Here is a 15920-nt window from a genome sequence, read left to right as displayed (position 1 = left end):
AAGAAACAGTCTGTTAGTGTTAGAAAAGCAACAGTCTGCTAGTTGGTAGAAAAGCAACAGTCTTTTAGTGTTAGAAAAGCAACAGTCTTTTAGTGTTAGAAAAGCAACAGTCTGTTAGTGTTAGAAAAGCAACAGTCTTTTAGTGTTAGAAAAGCAACAGTCTTCTAGTGTTAGAAAAGCAACAGTCTGTTAGTGTTAGAAAAGCAACAGTCTTTTAGTGTTAGAAAAGCAACAGTCTTTTAGTGTTAGAAAAGCAACAGTCTTCTAGTGTTAGAAAAGCAACTGTCTTTTAGTGTTATAAAAGCAACAGTCTTTTGGTGTTAGAAAAGCAACAGTCTTCTAGTGTTAGAAAAGCAACAGTCTGTTAGTGTTAGAAAAGCAACAGTCTTTTAGTGTTAGAAAAGCAACAGTCTTTTAGTGTTAGAAAAGCAACAGTCTTTTAGTGTTAGAAAAGCAACAGTCTGTTAGTGTTAGAAAAGCAACAGTCTTTTAGTGTTATAAAAGCAACAGTCTTTTAGTGTTAGAAAAGCAACAGTCTTTTAGTGTTAGAAAAGCAACTGTCTTTTAGTGTTAGAAAAGCAACAGTTTTTTAGTGTTAGAAAAGCAACAGTCTTTTAGTGTTAGAAAAGCAACAGTCTTCTAGTGTTAGAAAAGCAACAGTCTGTTAGTGTTAGAAAAGCAACAGTCTGTTAGTGTTAGAAAAGCAACAGTCTGTTAGTGTTAGAAAAGCAACAGTCTTTTAGTGTTAGAAAAGCAACAGTCTTTTAGTGTTAGAAAAGCAACAGTCTTCTAGTGTTATAAAAGCAACAGTCTTTTAGTGTTAGAAAAGCAACAGTCTTCTAGTGTTAGAAAAGCAACAGTCTTCTAGTGTTAGAAAAGCAACAGTCTTTTAGTGTTAGAAAAGCAACAGTCTTCTAGTGTTAGAAAAGCAACAGTCTTTTAGTGTTAGAAAAGCAACAGTCTTTTAGTGTTAGAAAAGCAACAGTCTTTTAGTGTTAGAAAAGCAACAGTCTTTTAGTGTTAGAAAAGCAACAGTCTTTTAGTGTTAGAAAAGCAACAGTCTTTTAGTGTTAGAAAAGCAACAGTCTTCTAGTGTTAGAAAAGCAACAGTCTTTTAGTGTTAGAAAAGCAACAGTCTTTTAGTGTTAGAAAAGCAACAGTCTTTTAGTGTTAGAAAAGCAACAGTCTTTTAGTGTTAGAAAAGCAACAGTCTTTTAGTGTTAGAAAAGCAACAGTCTTCTAGTGTTAGAAAAGCAACAGTCTTTTAGTGTTAGAAAAGCAACAGTCTTTTAGTGTTAGAAAAGCAACAGTCTTTTAGTGTTAGAAAAGCAACAGTCTTTTAGTGTTAGAAAAGCAACAGTCTTTTAGTGTTAGAAAAGCAACAGTCTTTTAGTGTTAGAAAAGCAACAGTCTTTTAGTGTTAGAAAAGCAACAGTCTTTTAGTGTTAGAAAAGCAACAGTCTTTTAGTGTTAGAAAAGCAACAGTCTTTTAGTGTTAGAACAGCAACAGTCTTTTAGTGTTAGAAAAGCAACAGTCTTTTAGTGTTAGAAAAGCAACAGTCTTTTAGTGTTAGAAAAGCAACAGTCTTTTAGTGTTTTCAGTTTACTTGTGTTAAATAAGCAACAGTTTTAAAAAAATAGAAAATTAGAACTATTACATAGATTCAAATTTTAGAATGAAATTTTAAATATTAAAAATATCACCCCTGTCAAATTCTCAATCAAATATTTAAAAGGATCAAAAAAAAATACTTCATTATTTAAAATAGAAGCGTTATATTGACCTTATGAATAGATTCAGAAATGTTTTTAAAACCTTTAATTTTTTTCTGAGCCAAATATTTGTAATTTAAACAACCCCTTGCCCAATAAAGGGGGTAGTAAACTTGAAATGGTCACCTCTTTAAAACGTCCAAAAGTTTATTGATGATAGTTAGATCTAATTTTATTAGATCAAATTATCTCAACTTTTTCGATCCAAGTAAAAGTTTACATTTTTACTTTAAATATAATTTTAAACATGAATCCATGAAGTATGTTACAGAATTTTTTTCATTTTTTTATGCATCTATCATACATTCATGGGGTAGGAAATGTTTTTTTCATTATTGATAATTTAAAAAATACTCCATAGCAACAACCTATTTCTGGTATTTGCATATATTTTACAAGTGCTGTATTCACTAAATTTAACATAAGTACCAATATGAGGTCGCGTTTTTTTTAAAAGCGATTTTTCTATTTAGTTGCTATGGATACCTATTTTGCTTAGTAACCTGATACTTCCTTAGTTATATTAGGTTAAATTGATTTTTGAATAAATTTTTATCAGATTTTCAACACACCTATTTTGAATAACAGTTGAAGATTTAGGTAATTAATGTTTTAGCAACAATAAAAAAAAAATAGTGCAAAAAAAATTTGACATTTTGAAATTACATCGACAATTTATAAAACAATAATATTGTTTGAAGATTGTGTAAGTAATTGTAAAACATCTGAAGGAAATTTTTTAGGATTTGTTTGATGTGATGTTGGTTTGCTAAGTGGTAAAATAACATAGTCACTGGAAACAAGAAGTCTGTTGATCAGGTCTTCTGAATGTTTTTCATTTTTTGCAATAAGTTTTTATTTCTAGCCTCTTGAGCTTCTTCTGATGTAAGTTCTATGGGTAATGTAAGTGTTTAATTTTTGTCATGTCCATGTATCAATACTTGGTGCACAAATTTAGTCAAATAATACACAGATAAAGAGGTAATAATAGTTTTACAGTGTCAAAACAATAATCCTTGAATTTTAAGCAGTCTATTTAGTCATATCCTAAAGATAGTGTTACTAGGGCTGTAAATCCGGGCTCGTGTTCGTGAACGGCTCAGTGATCGGCTCGACAAGAGCTCCTTCATGTCCGGCTCGAATGGTAAACGAGCCGGGCTTAAACAAAAAATTAGGCTCGTTTATTAAACGAGCTGAGCTTGAACATCATAGGCTCGTTCATATAGGCTCGATTAAAGCTTGAATATATATATATATATATATATATATATATATATATATATATATATATATATATATATATTTATTTATATTATAATAATATATATGTAATAAATAAAATTGTGATATTATATATATTAATATATAATAAAAATTATTTACAGACGAGCCTTTAACGAACAATTTTTTTTTACTAAACGAGCTTTAAACTAACAGGTTACAATAATTATTTCGAGTTTTAAACCGGTCGAGCTTGAGCAACATGTAAAACGAGCCGAGCCCAAACAATACTAATCCTTAACAAGCCGAGCTCGAACAATGAATCTCATGTTCGAAACGAGCTCGAGCCGAGCCTGAACACTCTTAATATGTAAATGAGCCAAGCCGAGCCCTGGCAAGCTTGGCTCGTTTGGCTCGATTTACAGGCCTAAGTTGTTACCAAGATCGTTCGGCTCGATTTACAGGCCTAAGTGTTACCAAGATAATGTAAAATCTGAATATAAGCTTTTGATACTTTATATTCAGGTTTTACCAGATTTTCAGCTGTTTGTTCATGCGCTGCAAAAGCAAGTCTTAAAGTATTGCCATCATTGCTTGTTCCAGAACCACTACTTTTCAACAACAATCCTATTTTGTTTTTAAAATTATTCTGAATCTTCTGTTTAGTCACAGGTACCTTTTCTTTGTGTTCTTTAGGTCTTGCTATCCACTTTCTTACTTCTTTTTTATATGCAATATGCAAAATCATCTCAAAAAATTTAATCCTTGATGCATGGAGACTGGCTGAAAAATCATATTTGATTTCTCTGTGAGTATAATCTGTATTAAGAATATTTAGACTATTCACATTTTTTGGAGAGACATCATGCATGAGATCATTGGAGATCTGTAAAGATCTAATAAAACCATACAGAAGCTTATCTCACTTTTAATGTACTGATGTTCTTCAAGTATATATCAAGAATAACTGCCAAAAATATGTTGTTGTTATGCTAAGCAAAGTAATGTATCCATAGCAACTAAATAAAAATATTGTCGTCATAAGAAGTGTGAATCTCATTTTAATATGCGCCCAATAAAGTGTACATAGTGCAAATAAAAAACTGTTAAAATAATGTTAATGTAAAAATTGGTTGTTGCTATGCAAAATTAGTTACCATAGCAACAAAGTTAAAACAGAATCAAAACAGGAAATTAAGGGGACAAGCAATAAGTTGTGTCATTTATTAGTTTTTGATGCAGCAAAAAAATATTTTATTAAAGATTTAAAAAAAAATCTGTAATCTTCAAACGATTACTGAGATAACATGTTATAACAATTTTATGAAATGTTATCTTTAAATACATAAAAAAAAACAACTAAAATAGCCCATTTGGTGTTTTGACAATGCAGATTCAATTTAAATATCACACAAGGTTTATCTTACTGAAATTATTTATATATAATTATACATTTTTTTTCAAATTTCAATTTTCAAATGCTCAGAGTTCTCGTAACTAAGGGATTCAATATAAATGAAATATCAATAAATTTCTCTTAATATAACTAAGTTAACTATAATTTAGATAAGTTTTAGAGATAAAATAACTAAAATTTGTTCACCAGGCCCACTGTGGTGTTAGGGGAACAATAGTTTTTAAAAAGTTTTTGTTTATTTTAAAATCAAATCAAAATTTATTAATAGAATTCAAATTCCATTAAAAAATAGCGTTTTAAAGAGATGATTATCTAAAGTAAAAACCCCCTCAATTGAGGAGAGGGTTGTTTAAATTGCAAATACTTGGCACAAACAAAATTAAAAGATTTTAAAAACTCCAAATGTACTCATAAGGTCTATATGCTTCTATAAAAATATTATTTTGATTCTTTTAGATATTTGACAGGGTGAAATATATATAAATAGGTTTTGATATATTTATATTTTAAATAACAAAATTAGAAACAAATATTTGCAACTAATCTTGAATTAAAATTAAAATGCAGTCATTTTATGTAAAAATTTTTATTTTTGAAAGAAAAAAAAGCATTCAAAAATCTCCAAGAATATATTTAAAGAAATGAGACAAATATATGCCAACATAAAAAGTTTTTTTCTTTCTATTCTTTAACCATTTACTTCCTTTTTAAAGTATTATTTTGAAAAGTTTTTTAAGTTATAAATAGAAAACTTATTATTTAATAAAAATTTCAGTATAAAATTTTGTATAAAGAAAATTTCATTTCGTATAAAGACTGCATCGGCAATTTGATTTAACGTTCAAGTCACGCAAACTTATCAAAAGACTGAATTTTGGCAAGTCAATATGAGCAATAGTGTCAACATACAGTGGTAACATACTTTACACGCTGAGCAGATGCAACCCAAACACACGAGTTTCTGTTTAGAGTGCTGAGATAAATAATTTCTAGACAAAATATTTGTACAAAAAAACTAAGAACTTTCTTGCAAAAATATGAAACAAATAATTAAATGCTGTAAAAAAAGTTTTTTTTATTGATTTCAACTTATTGCCAATAGCAAAAAAAGTGCAAAAATCATCAAAAATATTCAGCAAAAAAAGCTTTAACATCTTAATACTTAATAACACTTAATATTTGTCATCTTTATTTTTATTTTCCATATTTCCTATTTTGATAACAAAGAAAAAAAAAGTTTTATTTTTTTAAAAAAGGTTTTACTTTTAAAAAGTTGTATCAAAAAGGTAGCTCTGTTGTCAATGGGATGCATATTTGACTCAGGTGTTGGCTGTCATAAGATATATGAAGATTAAACTATGGGTATTGTGAAATGTTTTTATTCCCTAGTTGTGATTTATTTATCAAAACTTTCAACAAGACAATATTTCAACAAGAAAATGCTTTTTGTCATAGAGCACATTACATCATTTTGTTGAAAGCAATATTTGGCTCATTCCTCTGCAACCATGATCACCTGACCTTAAGATTTAATTAGAATTTATGAAGCTGAATGAATCAGCTTCATAAATTTACTCAAAAAATAAAAACTGTAAATTTGAATCGCCAATCAAAATAATCAAAAACCTTATTGAATTTAAAATATGCATATATTAGAAACAATAGGGTCATATCTCGTGATATGACCCAATTGTTTCTAATATATGCATGTTTTAGCATTAATAATTTAAACAAAGAAAACCGCTGTTTTTATTACAATGATTTTCTTTGAAACAATTCTTATTTATTATACCTGATGACGCTGATCACAGTAGATTAGCCAAGTATCAAACAATATAAATTAAAATAAAATCAAATGTATATATACACACACACAATGCGCAAAATAAAAAATTGAAGGTAGGCGGTTGATTTGGCTGGCTAACACATAGGTTTGATGGTTAACTGTTATTATTGGCGGGGGGATTAAATTTTTTTCTGGTGTTTTAATTTTTGTCTTATAACATTTTCTAAACTTTGTTAGTAAAAAAATACTTTAAGCTATTAAAGTTTTTGACATGATTTTAAATAAAATCATCACTTTTTTCAACAAAAACTCATGACAATTTTTTTACGGTAAATAACTAATGCTCCAATTAACAGATTGAAATATCGTTATACTGAGATAGCACATGTGCGGGGATTAAAAACAATTTAGATTAAATAAAGAGGTTTGTCAACATCAAAGTAATTTTAGATGTTTAATATTTTATCACTTAACTTTTAATTAACTTGTTTAAGTTTTTTATTTAATAAAATTAAATTTTTATAAAATTATTAACTAAACGTAAATTTTAATTTGAAAAGATTTTTATTATTTATCACCTCCTGATGCTTTATGTTATCTATCACCCCCTGATGCTTTACAATACAGTTTTACAAAAAACAATTGAACAAGAAAGAAAAAAAAAAAAGCAATTCAAAAAAAAAATGTTTTTAATTAGAAACAGAAAATAGTAAGTGAATTAAAAGTAGCTTATCATTAACAATAAAAATGTTTTGAACAATTATCCAAAGTATTTCAGTCTAAAATATTTTATTTATTATGAATATTTATTATTTTCAAAATTTGTGAATGCTTATTTTTTAAAACTAAGATTTTTTTAACTGGTCAACCTTGACCAGCAAGAACTCATTTTGGGAGGTCAAAGCAGCAATTTTTATCATTTCAGGGGATCGTTGACCGTTGACTGCCGGTTATTTTATATGCTGTATGTATATACAGGACTCAAATTAATGCAAAAAAATCTAATTGTGAAAAAATTTTCTTTTTCAAAAAAACTTTCGCAATTTTTTTACTTTTACTTAAAAAAGTAAAAGTAAAAAAGTAACTTTGTGACGCTGCAGCGCACTGTTTGTATGACGCTGTTGTGACGCTGCTGCGCACTGTTTGTATGACGCTGTTGTGACGCTGCTGCGCACTGTTTGTATGACGCTGTTGTGACGCTGCAGCGCACTGTTTGTATGACGCTGTTGTGACGCTGCTGCGCACTGTTTGTATGACGCTGTTGTGACGCTGCTGCGCACTGTTTGTATGACGCTGTTGTGACGCTGCTGCGCACTGTTTGTATGACGCTGTTGTGACGCTGCTGCGCACTGTTTGTATGACGCTGTTGTGACGCTGCTGCGCACTGTTTGTATGACGCTGTTGTGACGCTGCTGCGCACTGTTTGTATGACGCTGTTGTGACGCTGTAGCGTACTGTTTGTATGACGCTGTTGTAGCGCTGCTGCGCACTGTTTGTATGACGCTGTTGTGGCGCTGCTGCGCACTGTATTGCTGTTTTATACATATACATTTTTATAACATTAATAACACAAAGCGTTTTAAAAATCAAACAAATAGAATTCTTAAATTAATAAATTAAAACATTGTCATAAAACTTTAAATTTAATATTTGTGCAAAAACATACTATGTCTGCAGACCAAATGAGCAAGATCAAAGCAAAACATTAGGTGCCACGTTTTTTATTGCATCTTTGATTTATTACTATTAAAAATTAAAGTATAATAAATGTATTGTTAAAAATTAAGATATAAATAATTTTTTAATTCAAATGGTTTTTAAGTTTATGTTTTCATTCAATTTTTTTTGTTCAAATCGTTTTGTAATAAAAAGTGAGAAAAAAGTTTGATTTAATAAATCAATTTATATTTTGTTAAGTTTAAGTATATGCTTAGATTATTTTTCTGGAAGAAAGTTTCTTTTAACAGAAGTAAAATAGTTTGTTTTTTTTAATTTAATTTTTGGTTTAATGTTTGCAATAATCTCTTTTTTTTGCAATAAAATGTTTCTACTTTGAAAACTATTTTAAAGAAACAAAAAAAATTAGTTATTCAAAATTTTTACAATTTAAATAAAATTTTATTCCTCACTTGCACTATGTTCTAAATCTGATATTGTTACTGTAGCTAGATGTAACTCCGAAACACGAACTTGACAATCAAGGCCGCTGCGCAGAAAAACAAGTTGAGTGCAGTACTATACACAGTGGGCCAAACAGTGGACATTGCTCAAAAATCAATGTTATCAAAATAAATTTAAGTTGTTTTTAAAAGCAAATAAGTTTCCAGTTCAATAAAAAAAATTAATTCAAAAGCATGGTTTGTTTATGAAATATACTAGTTTGAATAACGTAAATTCGTTGCAAAATATAGTTAATAGGTATAAATGATACATAAAAGTCATTTTTGGCATTATATAAGAAAAAATGTCACTATATAAGTGCTAATGTGATAATTGTATGTAAAAACAATTTTAGACTACAGTTTATGGAAATGTGAATGTTAGCTTAATAGATTATTGCAAAAATTTTCTTTGTTATACCTAATGAAATAACTAAAATTTAGTCAAATTTAAGTGTTTTTTAACTAATTTTTTATCAGAAAAAATAATTTATCTCAAAAAGTGCTAAGTTGGCTTTAGTAAACCCATATATTTTTAAACTCCTATAACGAAGAGGTATAAGATGCTTTTTAACTAAATTGTGCCAACTTAGCACTTTTAAAGAAAAAAAGTAAAATAATGACCCTACCCCTTTAGTTTAAATTCTTGTAAAATATATTAAAAATATTAATGCAAATAGTTTTACATTATTTTGTACATATTTTTATAAGGGAAAAATATGTTTAGTAAAAGTGTATGTGAAGAATGTTCGGAATGTTCAGTAAAAGTGTATGTGAAGAATGTTCGGAATGTTCAGTAAAAGTGTGTCTAGAAATTAAAAAAAAGAATTAAGTTCAATTTTTGACAAACACCTACACCCCTCTCCCCCTTTTCCATTAAACTTTTTTTTGATCAAATTTAATCTAAATAATACAACGATTAATAATAAAAAATATTGCAGCATTGAAATCTGTCTTAAAATGAACAAATTGCAATGAGTTAAAATCAAAACTGAGTGCTTTGTGGTGTATATAGTAATAATGTAATATTTTTACTTATCAGGTAAACTTGTTTTTATTTTGAATTACATTATTTTAAGTTTAAATCATTTTGTTTAAAAAGTTATTAGATAATGAATCAACAAAAATATTTCTTTAGTTTGATAACAATGAAGTTCACTGAATTTGACTTATTTAAAATTTTTATTGCTGAGGATAATAAACAACCAAAACTATTTCTGCAAATATAACAGGTTGTATACTGGCAATTGCTAAGGCACTTGGCTTCAATGAATTGACATTTGGACAAAAAACAATAGTTCAGAATAGCTGGCAAAAATTTGCACCTGAAGAAAAACAAACTTAAAAAAATGGGCTTTGCTGGCATACAATTCAAGGCTGGTAAAGAAACCTTGCATAAAGAGTATGTTGAAGAATAACTCTTTCAATCAGTTTCCAATAGAAACAATGTCAATTTAAACAGTTTATGCTCTTGGTAGGCATTCATATACAAACCAAAAAAAAAACTCTTTTAACTGCTGGTTTTAATGTACTGCTTAGTTGGAAATATCTCAGAAGAAAACAATCTGAAGTAACACCAATTATTATGAATTATCTTGAACTTTATTTTTGTGTTTACTTCAGTCTGTTTCAGGCTGTTAAACTGATGATGCAAAGGATATTAGACAACTTTTTTTAAATATAAACATTAAAAATATACTAATGAAAATAATATTTGGATTTGATGGTGATGGAAGCCATGCAATATTTAATTAATGTTAACACTAATGCTAATGGATAATGTTAACACTAGCAATATCATACTGACAATATTTTGTCCATTTTCACTTGAAACAGAAGCAGGTTTGTTAATATGGTTGAAAAAGTCACAAAATGTCCCACTGAGTCACAAAGCGCTGAGTCTTTAAATGGGAAAATAATCAAGAGAAACTTTTCAATCATTGTCTGTCTTTAATTCTGAAACAGAAGAATTAAAAAATAAATGTTTCCTTATGTATAAAGAGGGAAAACAATTTAATGTAAAGGTGATAGTGCAGTCATATCTGATGGGTATGAAAGCAGCAAATTTTTATTTAGAAGTTGGAGGTGCATATTGTGATCTGTGCACATGCATAAAAGTGTTTGAATATTGAAAGAACTGAAAATGGTTTTGTAATCAATTGAGACACTAACTATGAATGAAATATTTATCCAACTTGAACAAGAAGACATTTTTTTGCTTAAAAAAACACCCAATTATATCATCAAGGCCGGACAAACCTTCAAACCAATTCCAACCTGTTACGTAAAGCCAATACAAATAAATTGGTATCTTGTAATAGTGTTCATTAATGACATTTAAAAATTACTGATATTTTTATAGGTTCTTCATGCTTTACTGGGTACATTTGACCATTTCATGAAACCTGTTGTACATGTGAAAGCTGGTGTTTTTGATTAGTCTGAGTCCCCTTTCAGTGCTTCAAATAGATCTTTGATGCAAGCAGAGACTATTAGAAACAGAAATATAAAAAAACAAGTATAAAATGGGACTACCCTGATACAATTGAAAAAAGAGGAACAACAAAAACAGGTTATATAGCTAGAGAACTATTTCACAGAAAATCAAGCAGGGATTTAATTATTGCACAATTGCCTGTTTAATATCATGTAATATTTTAAAAGTTCAAATTGGTGCTCTCAGTAATTCTTCGAGTATTTTCCTCAAAAAGAAAAATTTATGTGGATCAATATAATTGTACAGATTTTTATTTATTCCTGTGTTAAGAGTTTCCACCTGTTACAAAAATAAATTTACCTGGACCATGGATCAATATAACACTATCAATTCACTAACTGATTGGTCATTCTTTGGAGCTAATTTTGAATAACGAGGAAAGTGGTTGGGAAATCTTTTTGGTTCAGGATTTTAAGGTAATAACAAAATATTAAGATTGATACATACTAGACTCTCAAGAAAAAACTCCTAAATTGTCAATATAAAATATACCATTAACTGAATGTGGATATCATTTGATCAAATTTTTTTTGGAAAGAGTTTCAAGTCAAAACCATTCTTCAAAATTTGGTATGAATGAGGGCATTCTGATAAATATTCTCATAAATGTCTCTAATAATATTTTATCTTAAGATGACACATATTTTAAAATGTTAACATATGAATAAATTATGTATTTTAGTACTTCTTTTGATAATTTTTATTGTTTTTGCCATTGATGTACCTATGTTAGCTTTGTATTACAAAATATACATACATATTTATAAACATTTATACATATTTTTGCTATAAACTATAAAAAAGCAAATTTTATGAAGATTTCAATATTTTGTTCTTTTAAATTATGACCTAAATATCCTGCAGCAATTATTTTTTAGTTTTTCCAAAATTTACACATAAAAACCTTTCCAAGAAGTCTTTAATCAACCCCATAGCACTTTCTGTTCAAAAGTTATGAACCAATGTCTGTGAAAACAGCTGTTTGGCCCACTGTGTACCAGGGATGTGATGGGATAGATGTTCTAACACTGCAACTGCATTTATATATATATATATATATATATATATATATGTATATATATATATATATATATATATATATATATATATATATATATATATATATATATATATATATATATATATGTATATATATGTATATATATATATATATATATTTCTTGAATGTAGACATCATGTATGAGAGTATGTAAATTATTATTTTATAAACATCAATTAATACGAGTTTCTCTTGATACTAAATTTACTTATATGTTTTATTTATTTTTATTAAAGAAATTTTCGCTGGATTGTTGTGACCAGCGTCTTCAGCTTTAAAGATTTTTTTGTTTTGTTTTTTTTGTATCTTATTTTTAAAATAAGATTATCTTTAAAAACTTAATGTTGTTTTAATGTCGTCTGGCGTTTTAAAAATAAGATACAAAAAAACAAAAAACAAATCTTTAAAGCTGAAGACGCTGGTCACAACAATCCAGCAGAAATTTCTTTAATAAAAATAAATAAAAATAAATTTAGTATCAAGAGAAACTCGTATTAATTGATGCTTATAAAATAATAATATATATATATGTTTATTTTTTTATTTATATATGTAGTTTTTAGAACAAATTCCAAACAATTTTCAATTTTAATACTAAACCAATAAAATGTCTAGCTGTTACATAATTGTTAACAGTAACTAAATAATAACAACTAACTAATAAAAAATTATAACTTACATTAACCTTAACTAAACAATTTTCGCTCAGAAACAATCTAAAACTATAAGATATAAAAGTCATAACTTCTATTGAACAAATCATAGCAAAATTAACTTTTTACTACTTGCCTAACAACTGAAACTCTGGGTAGCAATGTTTTAATATATATTAGCATTTAGCGAATTTCTGGTACTGTGGGTAACTGTAACTAATATATATATATATATATATATATATATATATATATATATATATATAATATATATATATATATATATATATATATATATATATATATATATATATATATACATACACACATATATGCATGTTTATGCAAGCAGTTTAACTATAAATGCATGTTTACACAGTCTGACGTCATACTGAAATAGCCCACTGCTGGGGGCCTTAGTACATTCAGTGAATATCTTATAGACTGTTGCCGGTAAAAGTTCTGCTACATTGCCCAGTCAATGGTTTGGGCTGGAGCCTCACTCTTTTCTTTCATTATTTTTCTGAAAAAGCTGTATGCTTTAAGGACAAGCAAAAAGAGTAAGCAATTGCTGATCTATATACTCTATAGTATATGTATATATATATATATATATATATATATATATATATATATATATATATATATATATACATATATATATATATATATATATATATACACATATTTATACTGCTTTTGTATGTATGTGTTGTTTGTTTACTTTATATTTTTATTTGTCTTCTTTTCTTTTAGTTGCCAGGTACACCGGACTTAGTGTTTCTTTCCTTCACCCTTGGTTTTCATGGTCGAACCTTAGGTATGAATATTAAAAAAAATTTTTTTAGTTTTTTGTTTACACAAAATAGTAATGATAATTATATTTAAATCTTTCTCTAGTAATGGATATTGTTATTAACTGTATATTGACTGATATTGTTTTCAGTATTGGTAGGAGTATTAAAGCTTTGTTTTAGAGCCCACCATCTGTGTTATGTGTAACTGGACCTTTGTGTTATGTGTAACTGGATCTTTGTGTTATGTGTAACTGGATCTTTGTGTTATGTGTAACTGGATCTTTGTTTTATGTGTAACTGGATCTTTGTATTATGTGTAACTGGATCTTTGTGTTATGTGTAACTGGATTAAATTTTTTCTATTCAACTAAGTTTAAAGATTTTTATTTTCTATTTGCAAAAAAAAATCATTGTAAAAAATGATATTAAAATTTTAAAGGTTTTGTTTTGCAAAAAATATAAAATATATATATCGATAAAAACAAATAAAAGTTAGAGATTTAAAATATCAGTTTATTAAAATTCTTATTTTGTTATTTTTTATGTTATTTTATTCTTGGTAACACCAGCATCTCTATCATCATCATCTGGTATCTCTACTCTCTTGCATAACATAATGCTTTTAGACTTCATTTTATATACAAACAACCTTAAACTTGATTGTATATACAATCAAGTCTGAAAATCCAAGATTGAATAAACAGTTATTTCAGTGCAGTTATTTGTCATTTGCATGTTTTTATATAGAAGGCTAAGAATAAACTTTCTTTAGCTTTTTAAATCTTTCCAGCAACCAAAATCTTATAAAGCAGTTTCATTAATATCTACCTTAGAAATACCACCTGTCAAAAGAGATTACCAAGTAAACAAGATCAGGAAAACTACTGTCCAAATCAAGAGTCTTTGTAAATGCACTTAAATACAAAATTGGCTAAAAATTACTGAGTAAATTTGTTATTATTTCCACCATTGTGGTATCAGTCAGATCTCTGCTTGTAAACTAGTCACCCAATATAAATTTATGTATTTCCTTTGTATTGTACAAAGCTTTTTCCTAAAAAATTAGGAAAATTTTTTTTGTGGAAAAAAAGGGAAAAAAAATAAGAAAAAAAGGTTCAAGTTAAAGAGACATTAAATTTTCAAATAATATACATTATATAGAAACAATAAGGTTTTGAAATAACAACAATAATGATAAAAGGTATGTGACATGAAAATTTTAAATTGATTAAACACTAGAATGTTGTATATCATTGGAAAGCCTTTTAATACAGTATTTTAAGGTGAAAAAGTTATCAAAATCAGACTACAAAAAGAAAAAATTCTACAAGAAGTTATGCGGTTATTAGTAGCAAATTTTTGATATATGGATTTGTTGAAGAAACTGAGGTCAAAATAAAGTTTTTTTTCACTAAAATTATTATAACTTTGTCAATTTTCATTCAAATGCCTAAAACTTGGTATCAAGCGATAGATTTAACAGTGGGCTACAAATATATAATAGTGTCTACCCATCGGGTGTATCCACGGGACTAGAGAGGGTACCAAACCACCATCTTTATCACACCAAAAATCCATATTTCTTCCATAGAACAGCTTTTTTTTTGTGAAATTGGTAATTTTTGTATAGAAAAACCTGATGTAATTTATTTTTAGACCACCACCAAGTATGATAGATGTACCTTTGTGTTAGGGTGGATAAAGAGATGGTGGTTTAAAACACCCTATTATCAAAAATGTTTCATTCTTATAAATATTTGTATATTTATTAAAAAAAAGGTCTATTAATACAAATGAAAATCATTTTCCACTACTTTACAACATATACTGGTGGTGAATACAGTGACTTGGCGCCCCCCCCCCCCCCCTCAAAAAAAAGAAAAAAAAAAAGATTATATACATAGATAGAAATTGATATAAAAACATTTAACACGTTACAAGATGCATCCAAGTAACTATTTTTCAGAAAAAGGGGGAAGGGTGTGTGTTTCCAAACCTCTCCCCCCCCCTCCCTCCTTCCTTAAATCTAAAACTAAACAACAAAAAAGATTTTAAATGTGAAAGGGGCGAGGGTATATGCTCAATGCTGCCCCCCCCCCCCTAATCTCCTCAAATCTAAAACAAATAAACAAAAAATATATTTTAAATGTGATTATTTACAAAGGGAGAAATGATATAAAATTTACCAAATGTATAATATATGTTTTTGCAAGTCACACCATATGCTGTACTTATTTTGTAAGTCATACCACATGCATTACTCATTTTACAAATCATAAAACTTGCTGTATTTATTTTTTAGTAACGCCACTTGCTGTAACTAAACTTTAAGAACTTTATAATATATAAATCACCTAAGTGATATTATGATATTTTATTACATTTTCAAACACTTAAAGCACATTATCACATAGTCAGATTATAAAAAATCAACTCTTCTGCTACGATATCAGCACCAAGCAGAAACTTGCTGAAACGATTGAAAAGATTTATACCAAAATAAGTTTATGAACATTTTTAAAGTTATAATATGTAACTTTACCAGTGGTAGCAGGAA

General features: G+C 27.8%; 1 protein-coding gene across 3 annotated transcripts in view; it reads left to right on the top strand.

Annotated features, from left to right (window-relative positions):
- LOC100214907 (4-aminobutyrate aminotransferase, mitochondrial) overlaps positions 1 to 15920 on the top strand; it is a 69564-nt gene that overhangs the window by 24224 nt on the left and 29420 nt on the right. For all 3 annotated transcript variants that reach the window (XM_065800750.1, XM_065800751.1, XM_065800749.1), the window contains one exon: positions 13323 to 13386. In XM_065800750.1, the coding sequence (XP_065656822.1) occupies positions 13323 to 13386 (64 nt within the window). The remainder of the gene's footprint in view (positions 1 to 13322; positions 13387 to 15920) is intronic.

Source organism: Hydra vulgaris, chromosome 07 (genome assembly GCF_038396675.1).
Source record: "Hydra vulgaris chromosome 07, alternate assembly HydraT2T_AEP".
NCBI lineage: Eukaryota > Metazoa > Cnidaria > Hydrozoa > Anthoathecata > Hydridae > Hydra > Hydra vulgaris.
This window is presented reverse-complemented; position numbering and strand designations above follow the sequence as displayed.